Source organism: Egretta garzetta, unplaced genomic scaffold (assembly GCF_000687185.1).
Source record: "Egretta garzetta isolate BGI_Z169 unplaced genomic scaffold, ASM68718v1 scaffold405, whole genome shotgun sequence".
In the NCBI taxonomy this organism is placed as follows: Eukaryota; Metazoa; Chordata; class Aves; order Pelecaniformes; family Ardeidae; genus Egretta; species Egretta garzetta.
In genome coordinates, this window is record NW_009259854.1 from 1,109,258 (window position 1) to 1,127,182 (window position 17,925).

The window sequence follows — 17,925 nt, forward strand, 5'->3', positions numbered from 1 at the left end:
CTTAGGGCCCTCACAAATGAAGCCTGCCTTGCTCTTTCCTTCAGCCAAGAGGCTGCAGTGTTGGAATTGGGGGGGGGGCGGCACATTATTTTTTTCATTCCAGCATGACCTTGCTTCAGAGTCTAAGCATAATTCATGTTTGAAGGGACCTGTGGAGATACCTGGTCTGCTCCTCTCTGCTCAAAGCAGGGACAGCTTTGAAGTTCTTGCAGGTTGTACACTATCACGTCAGTTAAGTTTTAATTATTTCCATGGATAGAGATTCCACAGCCTCATAGGGCACCTTGTTTCTGTGCTTGACCATCCTCACCAAAATAGTTTTTGGCAAAATCTAATCAGAATTTCCCTTTTTGCATTTTTTTTTCAGTGACCTCTTGTCCTTCCATTGTTCACTTCCAAGAAAAGTATGTCTCTGTCTTTGCTATAACCTGCTGTTAGGTGGCTGAAGATAGTTATAAATTCCTCCTCTACACTTTTCTTCTTAAGATGGAACAAATCCATGTGTTTCTCTTCCTACTTTATGCCTTGAGAAGTCATTTTAGCAATTGCACTTTAGTACCATAAAGAAAGCATCTTGCATCCAATTTACCTGAATGTTTTTGTTAAAATGACTAAAACACAAGTTTATGGAGGATTTAGCCTGTTTTGTTATGCTATTTTCCAATTTGGATGTGAACACCTCACTAACCAGAATAGATTTTATACCACTCCTTGAATTCCCTGAACCATAGCATAGGAGGGGAGGCTGGAAATGGAAGTGCCTTTATAAGGTCTTGATGTGTGCTTAATTTTCTTTACAGACCAAATGTCATCAGTACTGGCCTGATCCTCCAGATGTAATGGAATATGGCGGCTTTCGTGTCAAATGCCACTCTGAAGATTGTACGATTGCTTATGTTGTTAGAGAAATGGTGATTACAAATGTTGAGGTAAATGCCTGTTATCTTTAATTATCCCCAAGCAAGCTGAATGAACACATGTATAGATAGGTATATGTGTAGATAGGCATATGTATAGCTCTGTGTCTGAGCATGCACATCTCTGTGTGTGAATATTCTTTTATAGAAAGAACATGTGTATATTATGTGAATCAGCATAGTATGATTACTTCTTTAGAGCTTCTTCAAAAACATACTTTTTGAAGTTCTATAATACATTAATGCATTATGCTGTACAGGTACTGGAAAAACCTTCATAAAGTTCAGTGCTTTTCTGTAAACAGTTTTGCAGTCACTGACTCTTCACAAGTATTTTGATTTTCAGTGAGATTTTTTTCTAAGTAACTGTGTTCTTTCAAGGATGAAATATGGGTCACTTGGTTAATGGCACAGCTAACAAAATGAATCATAATAGTGTGGTGAATCATAATAGTGTTGTTTTGAGAGAAGATGCAGGATCTCACCCGCTCCTTTTCATCATCTTTAGTCAGATTTTAAAGAAGAAAAAAAAAATCTTTTGAAAATGTGCTCAAATTATGTATGGTACTTACATTCCTTAGCTGTTGATAGTTTATGCTAATGGAAGAGTTATAAAGCAAAGAAAAAGTTAAATACATGGAATACTTATTGCATATCAGCTTGTGTTGCGAAATCTGTGTTCAGATCACATCTAGACTTCCCACAACCTGAATATAGGGGATAAAGTTTGGCTTTTGTTTGTAAGTTGTTTTCCAAAATTCTCTGGTCGCAAGTATTTTCTAAAAAGATGAAGGGTTTGAGCTATCATAAGATCTGAGTGTAAGAAATCACTGTGTATTGACCCAGTGGTAATTTACAGTTCCAATACTTGTCAATCTTTTAAACTTCTGTCTAATTAAGTAGATTTTACTGTTACTAGAATTGCTGGTAGTAAGAAAAAGGAAATATCTGTTTTAAAATGTAACATTTCTTTGATGTTCTTATAGAAAGATGACCAGTCCTTTAGTTTCATGAATTTGTGACTGAATCTCTCTCTTGACAGTGCATCCAAATTTGTTTTAACGTGGTTAAGATTTCCTTTGTAGTCATAAACATGTGTGGTGCCAGTACTTAAAGGTCTTTCGGTTAAGGTGGTTTACAGTGTTTCAGTTTCTAGCTATGAGAAACCATCCAGTCAGGGAGCAGCAAGACTTTTGGTTCTGTTTTTTAGCCAATTAATCTGTAAGTGATAAACTTCAGTGTCAGCACAGAAGAAATTAACCTCATTAAAACAGTACTGCAGAGTAGATGTAGACAAACTTTTGGTCCCTGTCACTCAAATTAGTTGATTGCCAATTAACTTTGGTTAGCTGATGCTTCTTGTAAATTGCTGTTTATTCTTTTCAAATACTTGTTCTCTTTCTTGGTTAGTATTTATCAAACTGATACCTAATTTTGAGTAAATTCACCAGTGACTGTATTCAGCATGTGTTTTCACTTCAGGTGTCTATTCACCAGTGATTAGGCATTGTTTTACATGATTTTACATGATTTACATGTGGTAAGGCAAAATCCTAGTGAGAATGGAGCAGTCAATTTTATTTGTTTTAATACAAGATAATTCTTTTTGAGATAAAGGTTGTGTGAGAATATAGTGTGTGGTTGTAGACATGCTAACAGATGTGAAAGTTACAAGGAGCTTCAACTGTGTAAGTTGTCTCATGGTAACTCTCAGCTAAGAAGGCAATTTCTAATGCAAAGGTGTATGCTTGCATAGATGTCATCTAGGTTAGACAAAAGCATGCTAAAGCTAGTCCTAGGTGGATGTGTGTTTGTTGTGGTGAGGGGAAGGTTGGTTGGAGTTCTGGTTTTGGTTGTGGTGGTTTGGTTTTGGTTTCTTTTTTTGTTTTTTTTTTCACTAAAGGCAAGTTTATTTCTACTCTTAAGTGGCTACACTCAAAAGAACACTCAACATTGAGCTGTCCCATACAGTAAAAATATGACCCTAATAATTGATAGCTCTGTGTGCATTTGGCATTTCAGATGGAAATAAAAACCTTTGTAGCTTCTTAAAACATAGCGAAAGAACTCTCTGAAACACCAAAGTGTTTCCTAGTTTTACATGTTATTTGAGCTGCTTTCTTGAAGCTGACCAAATGTATTCTTTTGGAGGCATCTTGTGTTTGAGTAGACTTTGCAAAACTTTATAACTACTACCTGTCACAGTTATTGTTGTTATATTCTTTGAAGAATACATTAAAAGTCATCTGAATTCAAACCAAAGTTTTATTATTCCCTGAACTAATGTGAGCATCATTGGACTGGTCTTTATGAAGACAAGTAACTTTTAACAGTGAGATGGATAAAGCTTCCAAACTCATAAGAGACTTGATTTCTGTTGGAAAGGTGTATTTGTTAAAGAGCTTCCTGTGAATTAAGTTGCACAGATTTCAAATCTGACTTTAGGGGAAAATAGCTCAAAAGGGAAGTTTATGAAATGATGCCCTTGGCCTTTTGCTCATATATGTTCAGAAGACTTGAGGAACAAGAAATTTTTTAGGATTTTTCTGACGCGGTTTAACTCTGTGCTGCTTTACCTGTAACTGAAGGTCAGCAAATGACTGCAAACGTGTGAAATATTTGTAACATTTCTAAGCCTCATGAAATGAAATAAGGATTAATTTCCTGCCTTTTCTTTTCAAGACCAAGACTAAAGCTATCCTGTAGCAAAATGAAATAAAAGCAAATAAAGCACCAAGTTTGGTTTTTTGAGGTTGGGAGTTTTTTGTTTGTTTATTTTTTAAAAAAGCTTCAGAACACTTTGGGGACCAGAACAAACAGACCAAAGGAAAGAAATTGTGTAGTGTGAATGCAAAATTCATCACATAGTGCACTATTTTGTAAAACAACATAAATATTTATATTTAATAAGGGAAAAAATAGCATGGGAAGCCTCAAGCAAACTTTCATTCAGTTTCCTTTAAGATAAGTGCCTTGCAACATATCATTGCCTATTAAAGCTCATCAATTTTATCCAGTTGTGTTTTGAAAAAAAAACTTTTTTGCTACTTTCCCTTGTTTAAACAAGCATTTTTCTTCATTTCAGTTAAGTGTCACTAGAACTCGGCCGTGGAACTTAGCAGGGCTGTGGAGATGATACTTGCTGAAGCATATTACTGACATAACTGTGAAGAACTGTAATTTTCCAAGTGGGGTTTTTTTTATTCTGCCACATCTTATGTTAGTTGTTGACACACCTTTGTCATTCTCCCACCTGATTAGTTTTATTAACTAAACTAAATCGTTCAAACAAAAAGAAAAAAAAATCAAGATGTTTAAAAATTGATTGAATTTCATCCTTTAAAGACAAGTTATACTATTGCTATAATTACTGAGGAGTAAGCACCAGGAGAGAGCACTTACACCTTATAAACAACCCAGGCCAGGATAATTAAAACAATTCTTTGTGTCTTAATGTGAACTGTTTAGCATGATTGTGCAGACAATGACAATGCAAATAGAGGGATTTGAGGAGATAAGGTTCTTTTTTTAATTTAAAAGCTATCACTTTCCATGGACATCACAATGATGGAGGGGGTGGTTTGAAGAAAAAGAAAATAAATTGATACAGCACTTCAAACAAATTGAAGATTAAGCAGAAATTCATTTTGCTAAGGAAGGATATTGCTGTTTGCTGAAGGGAGGAGGTAAAATTGCAAGATGAAGAATGACTGGTATCTTTACGTTTATGAATGACCAGCATGTAGGCCTTCTGGTGATGTGGATAGATTGATATTGGATGAAACCAAGGCAGTAATGTAAATGAGTATAGGGCCAGCAGTTTCTGTTATAAACAGCTGAAAACAGAATCTCTGTAATTTTTACACATTTTAATTGTTTGGGCTGAGGTTTTCCATGCCATTTTTCTTTCTTGCCAGACACATGTCATACAACAGTTTGTGGGGGGAAATGTTGAGTTTGCTCATGTTAAAGATTCTTAGATTTGTTCACTGAAACTGTTGCTTCTGTACATTAAACAAGACCTTGTATTTTCTCTTTCCAAAGAAATCTATGTAAATTTGACCATGTCATAAATGTCTTGAACAAACCTGTCGTGCTGCAGAGGTATTTTAAAGGCTGCTCTGAAAAGTGTCTGTACTGAACATGTTCTGTTCTGTCAAATACTTGTGGCAGAAGAAAACGAGTTGGCTTTCAATAGTAGAGAGCTGAATAACGAAAGTAGATTAGAAGTGTTATGGCAAGGGTGTACAGAAGCACAATAGGGTGGGAACAGAGGTCCAAAGAAATGCCAAATGCCACTGCCAAACTATCTGCTCTTCAGAAACTAGGCTTTAACCCTGACTGCTGAGTCTCAGCTTTCAAGGTGTATTTGTGAAGCTCACTAACAAAGAGCATACCTTTTCATGCTTAGAAGATAATGGGACCATTTCAAGGTTAATGTAGTTCTACATGATGAAATTACTTTTTTTTTTTTTTTTAATTGAAGATTATATTATAACCTAGACCAAAAAAGGACATTAAATGAAGAGGTGAAATGCAAAATCAATTGCTTGGATTTTAAGAAAAATCAAAATTAATGTTGACCTTTCAAGCCTAAATTTCCTTCTTTCTATATGAGTATTATCATTCTAAGCTGTGTGTGTTGTTTTTCTGAAGAACACCCAGTTCTTTTATTAGTCAGGGAGAGTCATTTTAGGAGAATGAAACGAGGAAGCCTGCCTTTTGATGTAATTATAATAAGCAAGGCTAAAAACTGCAGAAAGATGAAGAATGGATATTTTTGTGGCTGAAGGTCTTGACAATTAGATTGTTTTGCAAGTGTCACGGCAGCCATTTGAAGTATTACCTCTGACAACCCTATACTTTGTCAGGAGTTACAGTCCCAATAGCAGACTCATTAGAAAAGAAGATCATGTGTCTTCCCTATGTCTTTGAGCAAAATCTGGGATGTTATCTTACTGCAAAAGCAACATCATTGTGGTTAAGCTGTCTTGAATTTGCACAGGAGAGGGGTAGGTACAAGTACAACTCTTTTTTGGCTGACACCTTTGCTGCAGCAACAATAACCATTATCAGAAGGACAGTAACAAATACCTTGGGACAAATACTATGTCTTCGACCTCTGTAGCTGCTTGACAAGTAAATGTGAGTCAATGCCGTGAAGCAGCTGAATGTCGGTCAAATGGCTCATGATAAACTGGGCAAATTATGTAATCCAGCAGTGTTACTGGAGTCTGTAAATTGTTTGGACTGATTTTTTTTAATCCACCATTTTTAAGATGATTTGTGGAAATACCAGATACATAAATTCAATTGAAATCAGTCCATGTGAGTGCAAAAGAAAACTAAATATTTTTGGAACAACAAGGTGTATAATATCAAATTAGGCAAAAATAGCAACCTGGCCATGAGCAACTCTTGCTGTCTGACCTGTAAGTTTAGACTTATAAAACAGGACTAATAAAGCCACACTTTTTACAAAGATAAATTCTACATTGATCACTCACTAGGATGCTACAGTAATGACTGCCATCAAAAACCTCAGTGCCAAAAAAAAAATTGTGCAAAGGGATTTATGCTGACTTGCAGAGAGTAACGGTTTGGACAGCAACTTGAGTATAATGAGGAGCTACTTCTTATTTTCCTTTACCAAGTTAGTACGAAGAAGCAGGGCCCGGCAGAAATAGTGCGTTTAAATATAAGTATGGTTAACAGGACATGTACAGTGGGGCTAAGTATGGGACCAGTAACAATAATTCTAGCTGCTTTTTTTCATGTATGAGTGCTAGGTTTTAGTAACCATGATGGTATTTTAATGCAGGTTATTTCCATGTGTGGTGGTATTTGGCTGCCATTTTCTGAATTTAAAAGCTCACTTTCATTATGAGTGTAAAGACTTGAAGATTTTATATTAAAAAAAAACCCAAAACACTAAAAATAGCTTAAAAAAATTTGGACTTCAGAGTACTGATTTGATGTCTTCTGCATGAGACATAAAGTTATTAGAATTAGAAAAACTAGTTCTGACATATGAATATAACTACTGTTTACAGTAGGTTTAAGTTCCTAATTTAAAAATTGAAACATTTTAAAATACTTGTGCATTTTGAAAAGCGAGTGTTATAATAGTCAAGTTTTAACAATTTGAACCATTTTAGAACTCAACCAGAAGAATCAAATTATATTAATTTGTAATAGAAAATGATCACACCAAAAGAAGGAGCTCTGAGGACTAAGTGCATGCCCTTACAGTGTATTCTTACTCTGAAAAAGTCTAATCTAACATGCTTGTTGTACTTACTGTCTATGAACTATTTAAAAAAAAAAAAAGCAACTCACTATATTTGAGCATGAATTACTGATAAGTAACTTTTTCCTCTTTTCTGAACTTGTAAAATGGCTTTTAATGCAACAAATCACTGTCGGTGGTTCTTGGGTGTGCCCCTGGCACTTATCTGTGATGCATGGCTTGAAGTTCTTGGTGCACATGGAAGGTGACTGGATACTCGCTCTTGGATAATTTTAGAATGAATCAAGTCTTTGTTTCACCTGAATGCTGTAATTCAAATGTCTCTGATTTAAGAGAATCAGCTTAAACTGTACCATATAATTGCTGCGTTATCTCATTTCCCTTTTGAAGAAGTTCTGATTAAGCACGCGCATATTTGCAAAAGAGCACTTTTTAATTACATTTTCTTGTCATGTTTTTGTGTTTCTTCAATCTGTGGCATTTCAGAAAAATGTAAAGTGTAATAATTTGATCAAGCTCAACTACACAATGGCAGGAAAGCTGAGTAGAAAACAGCCATGCTTTTTCTTGGAGAGATCCTGGTCATCGTGGGGTCTTTTGATGACCTGGCTGATAGATCCCAGTGCAATTTGTATTGCAGCGAGCTTGGTCATTAGTGTTAGATTACATTGTCCACTTGGGCCTTATGCTAGACTTTTTAATTGTCATGGCTCAGGCTCTGCCTTTAAGCAGCAAAGTATGAGCTGTGTTGTTTATCTTCATGTCCCTGGAGGCAACTATAAATTTCTGCAATTACTTTGACTGGAACAAACGCATTTCCTAGGGCTCTACTTGGGTACATAGGCAGTAGTTATTCTGCCTTCTGTATCTTACTAGCCTGCTCCTTGGGAGTGGAGCCCCTTCCTCCACTGGAAGAGGAAAGCAAGTAGTCGAAGGCATTTAAAACAAGTCATATATTTCAGTGGTTGTGCACTTAAAAGAAAAGGAAAACACCTCTTAAAGTTGCTAGCATGCTGAAAACATCGCTGTGTGGACCACTAGGCAGAGGCCAGCTTTTACAGACTAATACAGTGATAAAAGAGAGTTTTATTTCAGTAGGATGTCAAATGTTAAGTCTAGTCATAGACATCAATAAAATGCAGCTAGCAGTTTAACTGTTGCTAAACGTGTGGAAAAAATAAAAGAACATGAAGACTTGTCTCAGTTTATAAAGAGTGAGATCCTCATTGCGTGATGCAGCAAAGTTCAGGAATGTCTTAGGTGTTTTCCTTCCCACCCTAATTATTGGTTACATCTGTAACATAGCAGTTGAGCCTGATCTGAATGCAAAGATGATTGATTGATTTCATAATCAATGTTAACAAAAAGCTAAGCTGAAAGAACTTCTGTAAAACCAGTTTTTTAGAACTAATTGAATAAAAAAAAAAAAAGCTCTTCATACAACGGAATCTTTTAACTAATTGTATAGCTTCCAAACAGAGAAGTATCCTTTTATGGGTCATACAGAAGTCATTCACGTATGTACAATGAACATGTATGTATGAAAAAAAAATATATTGTTTTGTAACAGAAACCAGATTTAGCAAATGTTGCAGGCAACTTTACATTATAACTGAATCTGTATAGTACACACAGACATACATACACATTTAGAATAGATTGTGTAGCCCCAAGATCCTGTTATTTTGGTATTGTTCTCAATAGTTCTTCTGCTGTTTTCAGCTGTTTCTTCCAACCTGTTCTAAACTACTTTATAGTACTGTTATGCATAAGTCACGTAGCATTTTGTCTCCGGTGAATCACTGATGTCAAGGTATAATAGGTCAACAGTCAATAAATTCAAAAAATTAAAATCTGTTTAGATCACAGAAGTTAAAGTTGATACCTCACTTATTCAGAAAATGTTATGCCTTTTTGCATGCTTTCTAAGAATTACATGTTCATGCTTAAACTTCTAAAACGACAAACATTTTCTACATCATGCATGTCTTATAACATCTGCAGAATACACTTACTGTGAAAGTGCGACTTGTATCTAGCAAAGATCAACGCAGAACTCATAACACTGAACACTTTGAAAACCTTACTGTGTTTTAGACAGAACAACAGCACACTGTCACCCATCTCCAGTACGTTGCTTGGCCTGATCACGGTGTTCCTGATGACTCTATGGATTTTTTGGAGTTTGTGACCTGTATGAGGCCAAAGAGAGTAACGAATGAGCCGGTCCTTGTTCACTGCAGGTACTTGTGTTTTAAAATTGTGATTGTAAATTTGCTTCAGCAGTAGAAGCAGCTTTTGTTTTGAAACGTTTTCTGCAAGACGGGAGATTCCTTGAATTAGATGAAAATGTTAATGTTTACTGTTGAAGATGGAAGCACTGGTGATGTATCTAAGGACAAGTTTATTTTCTCTGCCTTTCTCCTGCAACCTTTTGGTGAAATGGCTTAGTCACGTAATTATCACAGAGATGATAAATGTAAGTTGTTCTCCATTTTTATCCTCTACCACTGTTGTAACCTCATTTTCAATGGTACTGCAAAGGTTGGGGTTTTTTTCTGCTCTTCAAGTGCCTGTCAAAAAGCAGTCAATTAGCTCTTACCTTTTTTAGTCAAAAATACCAAACCAGTACATTTAGATTTGTAAGCAGTTGTAATTGTTGAAAATCCATTTCCTTTAAGTGAGATTTTAGCTTTATTTATATTAAAATTATTTTCTTTTTAATAATTGGCAGGAAATGTTACTGAAGTTGCTTTAAAGATAAGCTTTGTATTCTGTTCTGATTTTATTAAGGTCTTCCTGTAATTTGTAAGGCTATTTAGATCCTAGTATTAAGACTGTGAAATGAATCTGGTGCATTGCAAAAACCTAATTTTATAGGCTATTTTTCTGTTACATTTCACAGTGCTGGAATCGGTCGCACTGGTGTATTGGTCACTATGGAAACAGCCATGTGCTTAATTGAAAGAAACCAACCTGTTTATCCACTGGATATTGTACGAAAAATGCGAGACCAGAGAGCTATGATGGTGCAAACATCAGTAAGTCATGGAGAGAAAGCCTCATTTTCTGTATATATACTGCACTTGTCCACTTTTAAAAAAGATACAATTTTTTTTAAAATAATCTAGTTGTATGAGTCTTCAGTTGCCATTGTATTTCATGCTTCCTACATGTAGCATAACGTAATATGGTAGCAAAGGCTGCTTTGCTTGTGAGGTGTGTATTTCACCTATTTGCAAATATTTCTTACCTTGCCTTTAAAAGATAATTGATTTCGATACACTGCAAGTAGTTAGAATGCACAAAGTCAGGCTTGCCCAAATCATCTGTTTGTGGTCCTTTGCTTAAATTTTCTGCAAGAAGCTAGAATAATTTTTTGCTTTTCCTTCTAGTACAGAGCCTTATGGGAAGTTACTAAACTAAAGGTTAATTTAAAAAATAAAAATTTTGTGGTATGATTTGAAGAGAGGAAGTGGCTTTTCAGGAGGTCACTTTAAGAGTAGAAAATATACATATTTTTTTTAAATTGTGCCATGACTCCAGTCTGGAAAAACAAAGGGCAAGAATGAAATTCTGGGCAAGTTGGGTAGTATCAGTAACTGAAATATGAAAGCAGAAGGTAAACTTAAGATAGAAGCAGTTCAAAGACAATTTGAGATCACAAAGGAAATTTTGTCAGCTTTGTAAATGGCCATATTGACATTGGAGACCAAGGATGGGAGGCTCTACTTTCTTGAGTAGAGGTTGAATGACTAACAGAATATTCTGTCATCTCAGAGAGCTAAATGTCCTATGACGCATGGAAGTAAAGGGGTTTAGACCCCCAAAAGTCAACAGTTAAATCGGGCATTTCTGTCTCTCATCTTCAAAAGAAAATGCCTTGGTTTCCACTTGATCAAGGGAATGAAGAAGATAACTTGAGAAAACAAATTCTATTCATTAACACGCTAACGACTGTAGGAGCTGGCATTGTGATTGACTAGATGCAGAAAAAATCTTGCGTTATCAAAGGGTGTGAAATCATCAGGAATTACAGTTGCTTGTGTAATGTTAGAGTGGTCTGTGAGCAGAGGTTGTTTGTGCACGCTGCCATTCGTTGCAGTATGAGTGCGCTATCTGGAAGTGCATCGGGACTGTGTGGTTGAGGAAGGAGTTGTCTGAATCGTCCCCTGCCTGTTCCTTGCAGAAATGGAAGCTGCGCTTATGAAAAAGGATGTCATGAGATGAGAAACACTAGCTTCAAGGTTAAGGAAGCTGAACATTGGCTTCTGGAGTTGTACCTCTCTGCACCCCTCAGTTTCTACTGAGCAAGTTCAGCTTAAACTTTCTAGAGGTGGCTGTCTTTTGAGAATCAGACATGAGAACCTGAAGTAATCTTCAGCTTGGCAGAAGGTTGAGTCCCTCCTGTCACAACAGAAAAAAAAATAGCAATAAATACACTGACAATCAGGCCCTGAGTGTGGAAAACCAAGTATCAAAATAAGATTCTTTACCTTGCTTGCTGTCTTCCACAGTTCACTATCGGCAAAGTCAGGAGAAGGATGATCTGTAACAGAAACACTGTGAAACTAAATTCACTTGTTATTTCAGAAGTATGCAGATACTATTGTGAAAAGCCAAGGAGCAGAATTGGCATACTGTACTGTAAATGAGACGCAGAAGTAAGCACTCAACTGTGCGAAAGCAGAATATCGAAGACCTCCATGTTAACATTTTGATCTATCCTGAGTGCTCGATGGCATTCCCATGACAGCATTCCAGCTAGCCCCGCTGCTCCTATTTGATATTCAGCTTAGGGCTTCTGGGAGAAGCCATTAGGGATTGTTCAGTTGCAGTAGCCTTGCCTGAAGCATGTTCAGCTGCCCTATGGGGATTGTGTGTGTGCTCCAATTCTAAGATGATGCACATGGCCAGATGCACGTTGTGAGTTAATATCAGACAGGGCATACTCAGTAAGAATGGACTCATCAGAGCTATTAACTGGTTGGTTTAGTGTCTGCTGTTAATCACGTTAAAGTAGTTTCTCAAAGACAGCAAAACAAAAGCTTGGACCAAAATAATAAAGCTACAACAAAATTTGCATAACTGCATGGCCTTTCATTAAAAAAAAAAAAAATAAAAAAAGAAAAACTGACCATTTAGTTCCATTAAAGAGAAATCAGAGATATTGAACACCACAGAAAGCAGTGCTTTAGGATTTACCTAATAGAACTAGTTATCAGCTGAGCGAGCAGCAAGAATACACGCAACGGATAAGAGCAAAGAAAACAAGTAGTCAGAGTCTGAGTCAGAGGAAGCAACGCTGAAGTGCTCACTCTTATTTGTTCAGTAACTTGATCACACAAAGGAGTTAACAGAAGTGTTGAACAGAGAGCTAAATATCACACTGGGCTTGTTCAGGCAGTAGAAATATGCAAATGACAATAACAATGAAGAGAAAAGTCAAGGTAATTAAGAAATAAAGACAAAAGAACAGAGTGATATTGAAGGTGGGAGTAATTGACTGAAGGGTTGAAAGAAAAGGCAGGAAAATAGAGATGCAGAAAATTTAATTTCCATCCCCCAGTTTTCCTTAAGTTCTTCTGTACTTAAGAGAAAATGTATTGCAGGTTATGGACAAAAATAATGTTCCTAACTACTGGTATTTAAATGCAACCTAAGGTCCTTCACAGTCCAAGCGTTCTCTTTAGTGCTGTCCTTTGGGAGATATTGGGCGAACATTTCCAGATGCTCCCTGGGGAGTTGATGAGAGCTGACATACAAGGACAGCTGGGACAATATTTCAAAGGTGCAAAAACGGATTTAGAAAATGTGAAGCTGCACTTCTCTGAATACCTGACATGGAGCTTTGCAGAAAGGTGTTCATTTTGAGGTTTTGACAGTAGTGAAAAGTACTTTGCTGAGGAGGAGAGATATGCTTTGATCTTTGTAAGTTCTTTTAAATCTCCATCATCTTGTGTTCCTGGGATTGTGTTAGTCATAAAAATTTATTCAGGCTACGTGGATTTTTAGTTCTGCACTAGTCCTATTGCTAATGTCTCCTTGTATCACTTTTCAGAAAGAGGCTCACAGGCTAATTGCTTGTAACAAACAGGTACATCACAAGATCATGGAAAAAATAGTCTTTGTTATAGTTATAATTCAGAAAAGAAACGCTTATCTAATTTGTGAAGACTTTATAAGAACTAAATGAGCTCAAAATGTTGTCTGACAGAAGAATTATTGCTGTTGCTACTTTTCAAAAACATCAAAAGTTTTGATCCCATTTTGTTACAAAAGGAGAAGTGTGGTCTGATCACAAATTAAAAATAAAGCAGCTCCATCTTCTGCGATAGTGTAGGTAGTTGGACCTATATACCTTATATGGTAACTTTTAAATGTGGTTTTGGTAACGTAACTTAAATGTGTCCAGTAATACGTAACTGCAGGATTGGCAAGGTTAGACTATTTGCAATAATCAGATAATAGTACCAAAAAAATAGATGAGATGTATAAAGAACTTGTTGAACTTAAAGTCAGAAGAATCATATAAATTTGCATAGCTTTTACAAATAAATCCTATTCCCTGAGATTTAAGCGTGTGTTCTTTTAAATTTGGGGGTTGTGTTTTCCTTGGTATGAGAGTTTTAATTCTTGTCCTTCAAAGAAGAGTAAATGTTACCTTTGTTTACTGTGAACACAGCCAGGAGAGTTGGATTTTCTCTCTCCGTCTTTGTGTATCATCTCCTGTTACTGTCCAGGAGAAAAGGAAACAGTGGGACTGTTAGGCCTATTAAATACTACTGTATAATCACAAGTTTAACTGATCATCCATAAATGTTTTTGTTTTTTCTTTCTTATATAGAGTCAATACAAATTTGTTTGTGAAGCTATTCTTCGTGTTTACAAAGAAGGATTGGTTCGACCACTGGATTCCAGTTAGCACAGCGGTGAAGGATGGATTCTTTTTTCACGTAAAAAGACTGCTCTTTACTTAAAGCAAGGGCTTGTTTCTGAAAGCAACTAGAATGGACTAGAAGCCCATGAAAAGACAGATGAGCACATTTGAACTGTGGCACTTTAAATTACGCAAGAAGATTGCTAAATCATGTACAGTATAACGAAGTCATGTAGATAAATATATGAGAGCAATTGTGTGTAATATGCTTTATTCACATAGACACCATAAACAATCATGGAAACCTTAATACATATCTTCTACTGCCTTAAAACACCCCTCACTTTGGAAGGTCCTTGTGTTTCTTTTGAAAATGCAAATAGAAAACTAATAGCAATTAGAAAACTAATAGTATTGAAATGACTCAGCTTAAGAAGGTATTTAATATCTTTGTATTGTATGAAAGTTCATTGAAGGTGAATATTTGTAACTTTCTTATTGGGACACTAAATATTCATGGAAATGTAACCTTGACTTCTAAAAGGCTGACAGAGCTTTAAAGGCTAATGCATAACTACTGTACATTAAGACCTGGCGAAATTAAGTATTTGGTTACTATAAATCTATTAGTAAGTATGCCAGCTGTTATAATATGCTTCTTAGGAATCACATCTTCTGTATGTGATGGGCAAAATAATGCTGCATTTAAGCTTTTATGCAGACGGTACAGTCTGCATCTTCTGTTGATCAATTTTAATTGCAACTTGCCCTTTTAAGCGACCTGCTTCTTAAAGTTTTAGTTATTGTACTCCTTCTCTTCTGTTTCTGCTGTCCACCTCCTTTATATTTGTTTTTCACTGCTGTTTCTGTATGTAGACTGATGAAAACCTTTTAACTTAAAATGAGGTTTAATTCTTTTACCTTTGTTTCCATGTGTATTTATGAGTTTTCAAATGTAAGCATGGACTAATGTTGCACACAAGTACTAGACTTTTGACTTGCTGTATATGCAAAGTAGTCTAATCCAATACTGGAAGAAAAATTACTACTGAACCCATCAAATATGTTGCTGCTAATTCAAGGTGTGAAGCTTACAAGGGCACAGGTGTTTCTAGTGTTCGGATGGTGATGAAATTGTTGACTTGCTGCCCTTCAGCAAAAACTGCTCTTATCCAGTGAAACACAACTCCCTTTTGCAAGAGTTCTGCAGATGTACTGTGTTTCTTGCTTTATGGAAATGCAGCTAAATTCACATGAAGATTTACATGGAAAGAGAGAATGAATTTGTACATTGATGAATAATTCACCCTAAGGTACACTGGTCTCAATTTCATTTCAAATGGGAGAATTGGACTTTCTGAACGATATAACCACATTTGTATGGTGTTAATTTATTTTGTGTGTGCTTTTTGATTACCCAGAGGTAGCTCTTCATTTTTGATTAATGTTTAAAAAAATATCCTAAGGGACTGTTTAAAACTCTGTTATTTAAAAGATTAGTCCTAAATAAGGAAAAATTTTTATGGGGCATATTATCCAGATGTTTATATATGTATAAAAGAGAAAATTAGATAATTTTCTTTTTAGAGAGAGATATATATACACACACACTTATTCGGATATATTTTAGAATTCTGGTTTGTATTATGGATATTAACATTTATATCTGGAGTTTCATTATAGAAACTGCCAGAGCTGTACAATATGCATCTCTCATGTTACCAGAAGGTTGTGTTTTTTCCCCGGGAGATAGCTGAAAAGTGAATGTGGGATGTGCTGAATTGCTGACTCTTGTCTCCTATAGCCTTGGTCCTTTCTTCAAGATTTCTTTATTAGTTATGGGTAAAGAAGATACCTGGTTACTATTTATTGATTATAAGAATTTTAATTGGAACACGCAGGGTAACTGGCAATATGGAAAGCTTCTTCGCTTTGTTAGGTTGAAGGGTGAATAGGTTTGTGCTCATTCTTATATACTGCATTCCAGATTTCACTTTCACTGAAGTTTTTTGTAATATTCTGGATCATTATCCACTTGCTTGGTCGGGCATGGATTAGAAGGTGAGAGACTGTAGCTCTGGTTCACTCTTAACTTCCTAAACTGCATCAGGTCACTCAATCTGTCTATGACTCCAAATGTAAAAAGATACTGGACACGCACATGTTGCTTGGGAAGCTTTTTTGAAAAACTCATGTGAAAGTGTTGTACAAGCGCAGACTGCCTGCTGTTGTTAGAGAGAATATTGAGCAGTGAGAAAACCTGGTGGCTCTTTCCCACGTGAGGAGTAGTGGGCATTAAAGAATCTGTGCCTGCTGGGTGGGCGGTGAACACAAGCTCCCTCCTCTTCTAATGTGTGTGCCTTTCTGCGTTTTGTTGTACCCAGGTCTCAAGTTATCCCTTGTGGTTGGCATGACTTGCGATTAGTAGTTTGACAAGAGGTGAAAAAGGCAAGGAGGAAAAAAGCAAGAAAATAAATAGTAAGAAAAATAACTAGAGCGTCTCTTCATGACATCTGTTTCTTTCAGGGAAGTACTTGATAAGACTTATGGTTTATTTGTGTTCAAGGTTATCAATATATTCCTATAATTATTTATGTTTCTTCATGTTGAATTATGTATTTACCAAAACACTGTAAATTTACTCCATATATAACTCCAGTCTGAAGATACATGGTATAGGCTTGACTTATGTTAGTGTGTGTGTGTGAGTGTTTAAATGATGATGGTCTTATTGTGACAACAAATGCTGCTCTTGTTCTGGTAAACTTAGACGGTTTCAGTAATACCATTCATGAACTCTTATTTGGATTTTAATAACTTGTTTGAAATTGCTGGCCACTGAGACTACTCAAAGCTGTAAAAATAGTAATCTCTGTAATATCTGATTTATTTTTTTTTAAACCATAGAGCAAATATTAACTACGCAAGTATCTTGTACGTTGTGTCCAACTTTATTTCAGTCTTGCTGCGTTTTGCACATGTACATGTAGGGTCCATAGGGGAGAATGAAGGGGGTTTTGTCTTCTCTCTGTAGTATGTGATGACTTTGCACTGAATGCCTTAGATCTGATCTTGCAATGAAAGCATAATTATGAAAACATCTTCTTAATGCTGGCTTTTGTTTCCACAAGAATTAGCAAATTGATAAGACAGAGTTGATTTTTTTTTTTTTTTTTCCTGGTAGGAGCTAAAACTCCTAATGAAACACTTAACTGTCAAGCAATTGACAAATAGTAGAAAATGCTGTGAAGTCAAGATTCTGTTTAACCTTCATAAACAGTTTAACCTTGATTTTGCCTGTGCTTGTGTGATCATGACAATAAGTATTCAAAATTTCTAGCATGGCAGTGGATGAAGAGGGAGTAATAAGCCTTTGAGGTTTTCATCACTGTGAAACACACTAACATTTATTCTTCAGAATTAAACAAATCTTAAGTGACTTTATATTTGATACGGAAGTAACTAAAATGCCCATTCAGAGAGTCTTCAGAAATATCCCAGGAGACCACTTCTGAGACGGAGGTGGGAGGGAGACATCTTACCATGTTTTGAAAATAAGAAAAATGGTGCCGTAAACCATGAATGCCTTTTATGTAACAGGATGTATGAAATATGAATCATTAAAATACAACCAAGCCTTGAATAGCGGTGGTGTTTTGCGCAAAAAAAAAAAGGGAGGAAAAAAAAACATCTTGTAATCCAGGGTTTTGCTTTCAATAATCCTGTCTTTTAAATGTTGGTACTAAATTATATGCAATCAAAATGTACCTAAGAATTCAGCAATAGCTCTTCATATACATTCATTTTTTTAACAGTTGGTTCTCTTTTTTTTTTTTCCCCCCCTTCCTTTTTTTTTACGATGCAATACTTGGCTAAAA

The 17,925-nt window shown here is 35.9% G+C and overlaps 1 protein-coding gene across 2 annotated transcripts in view; it reads left to right on the forward strand.

Moving 5' to 3' along the window:
* PTPN3 (protein tyrosine phosphatase non-receptor type 3) overlaps positions 1-14,092 on the forward strand; it is a 91,171-nt gene extending 77,079 nt beyond the window's left edge. For both annotated transcript variants that reach the window (XM_009639937.2, XM_009639938.2), the window contains 4 exons: positions 801-929; positions 9,265-9,410; positions 10,073-10,208; positions 14,015-14,092. In XM_009639937.2, the coding sequence (XP_009638232.1) occupies positions 801-929; positions 9,265-9,410; positions 10,073-10,208; positions 14,015-14,092 (489 nt within the window). The remainder of the gene's footprint in view (positions 1-800; positions 930-9,264; positions 9,411-10,072; positions 10,209-14,014) is intronic.
* Positions 14,093-17,925: the final 3,833 nt, after the last annotated feature.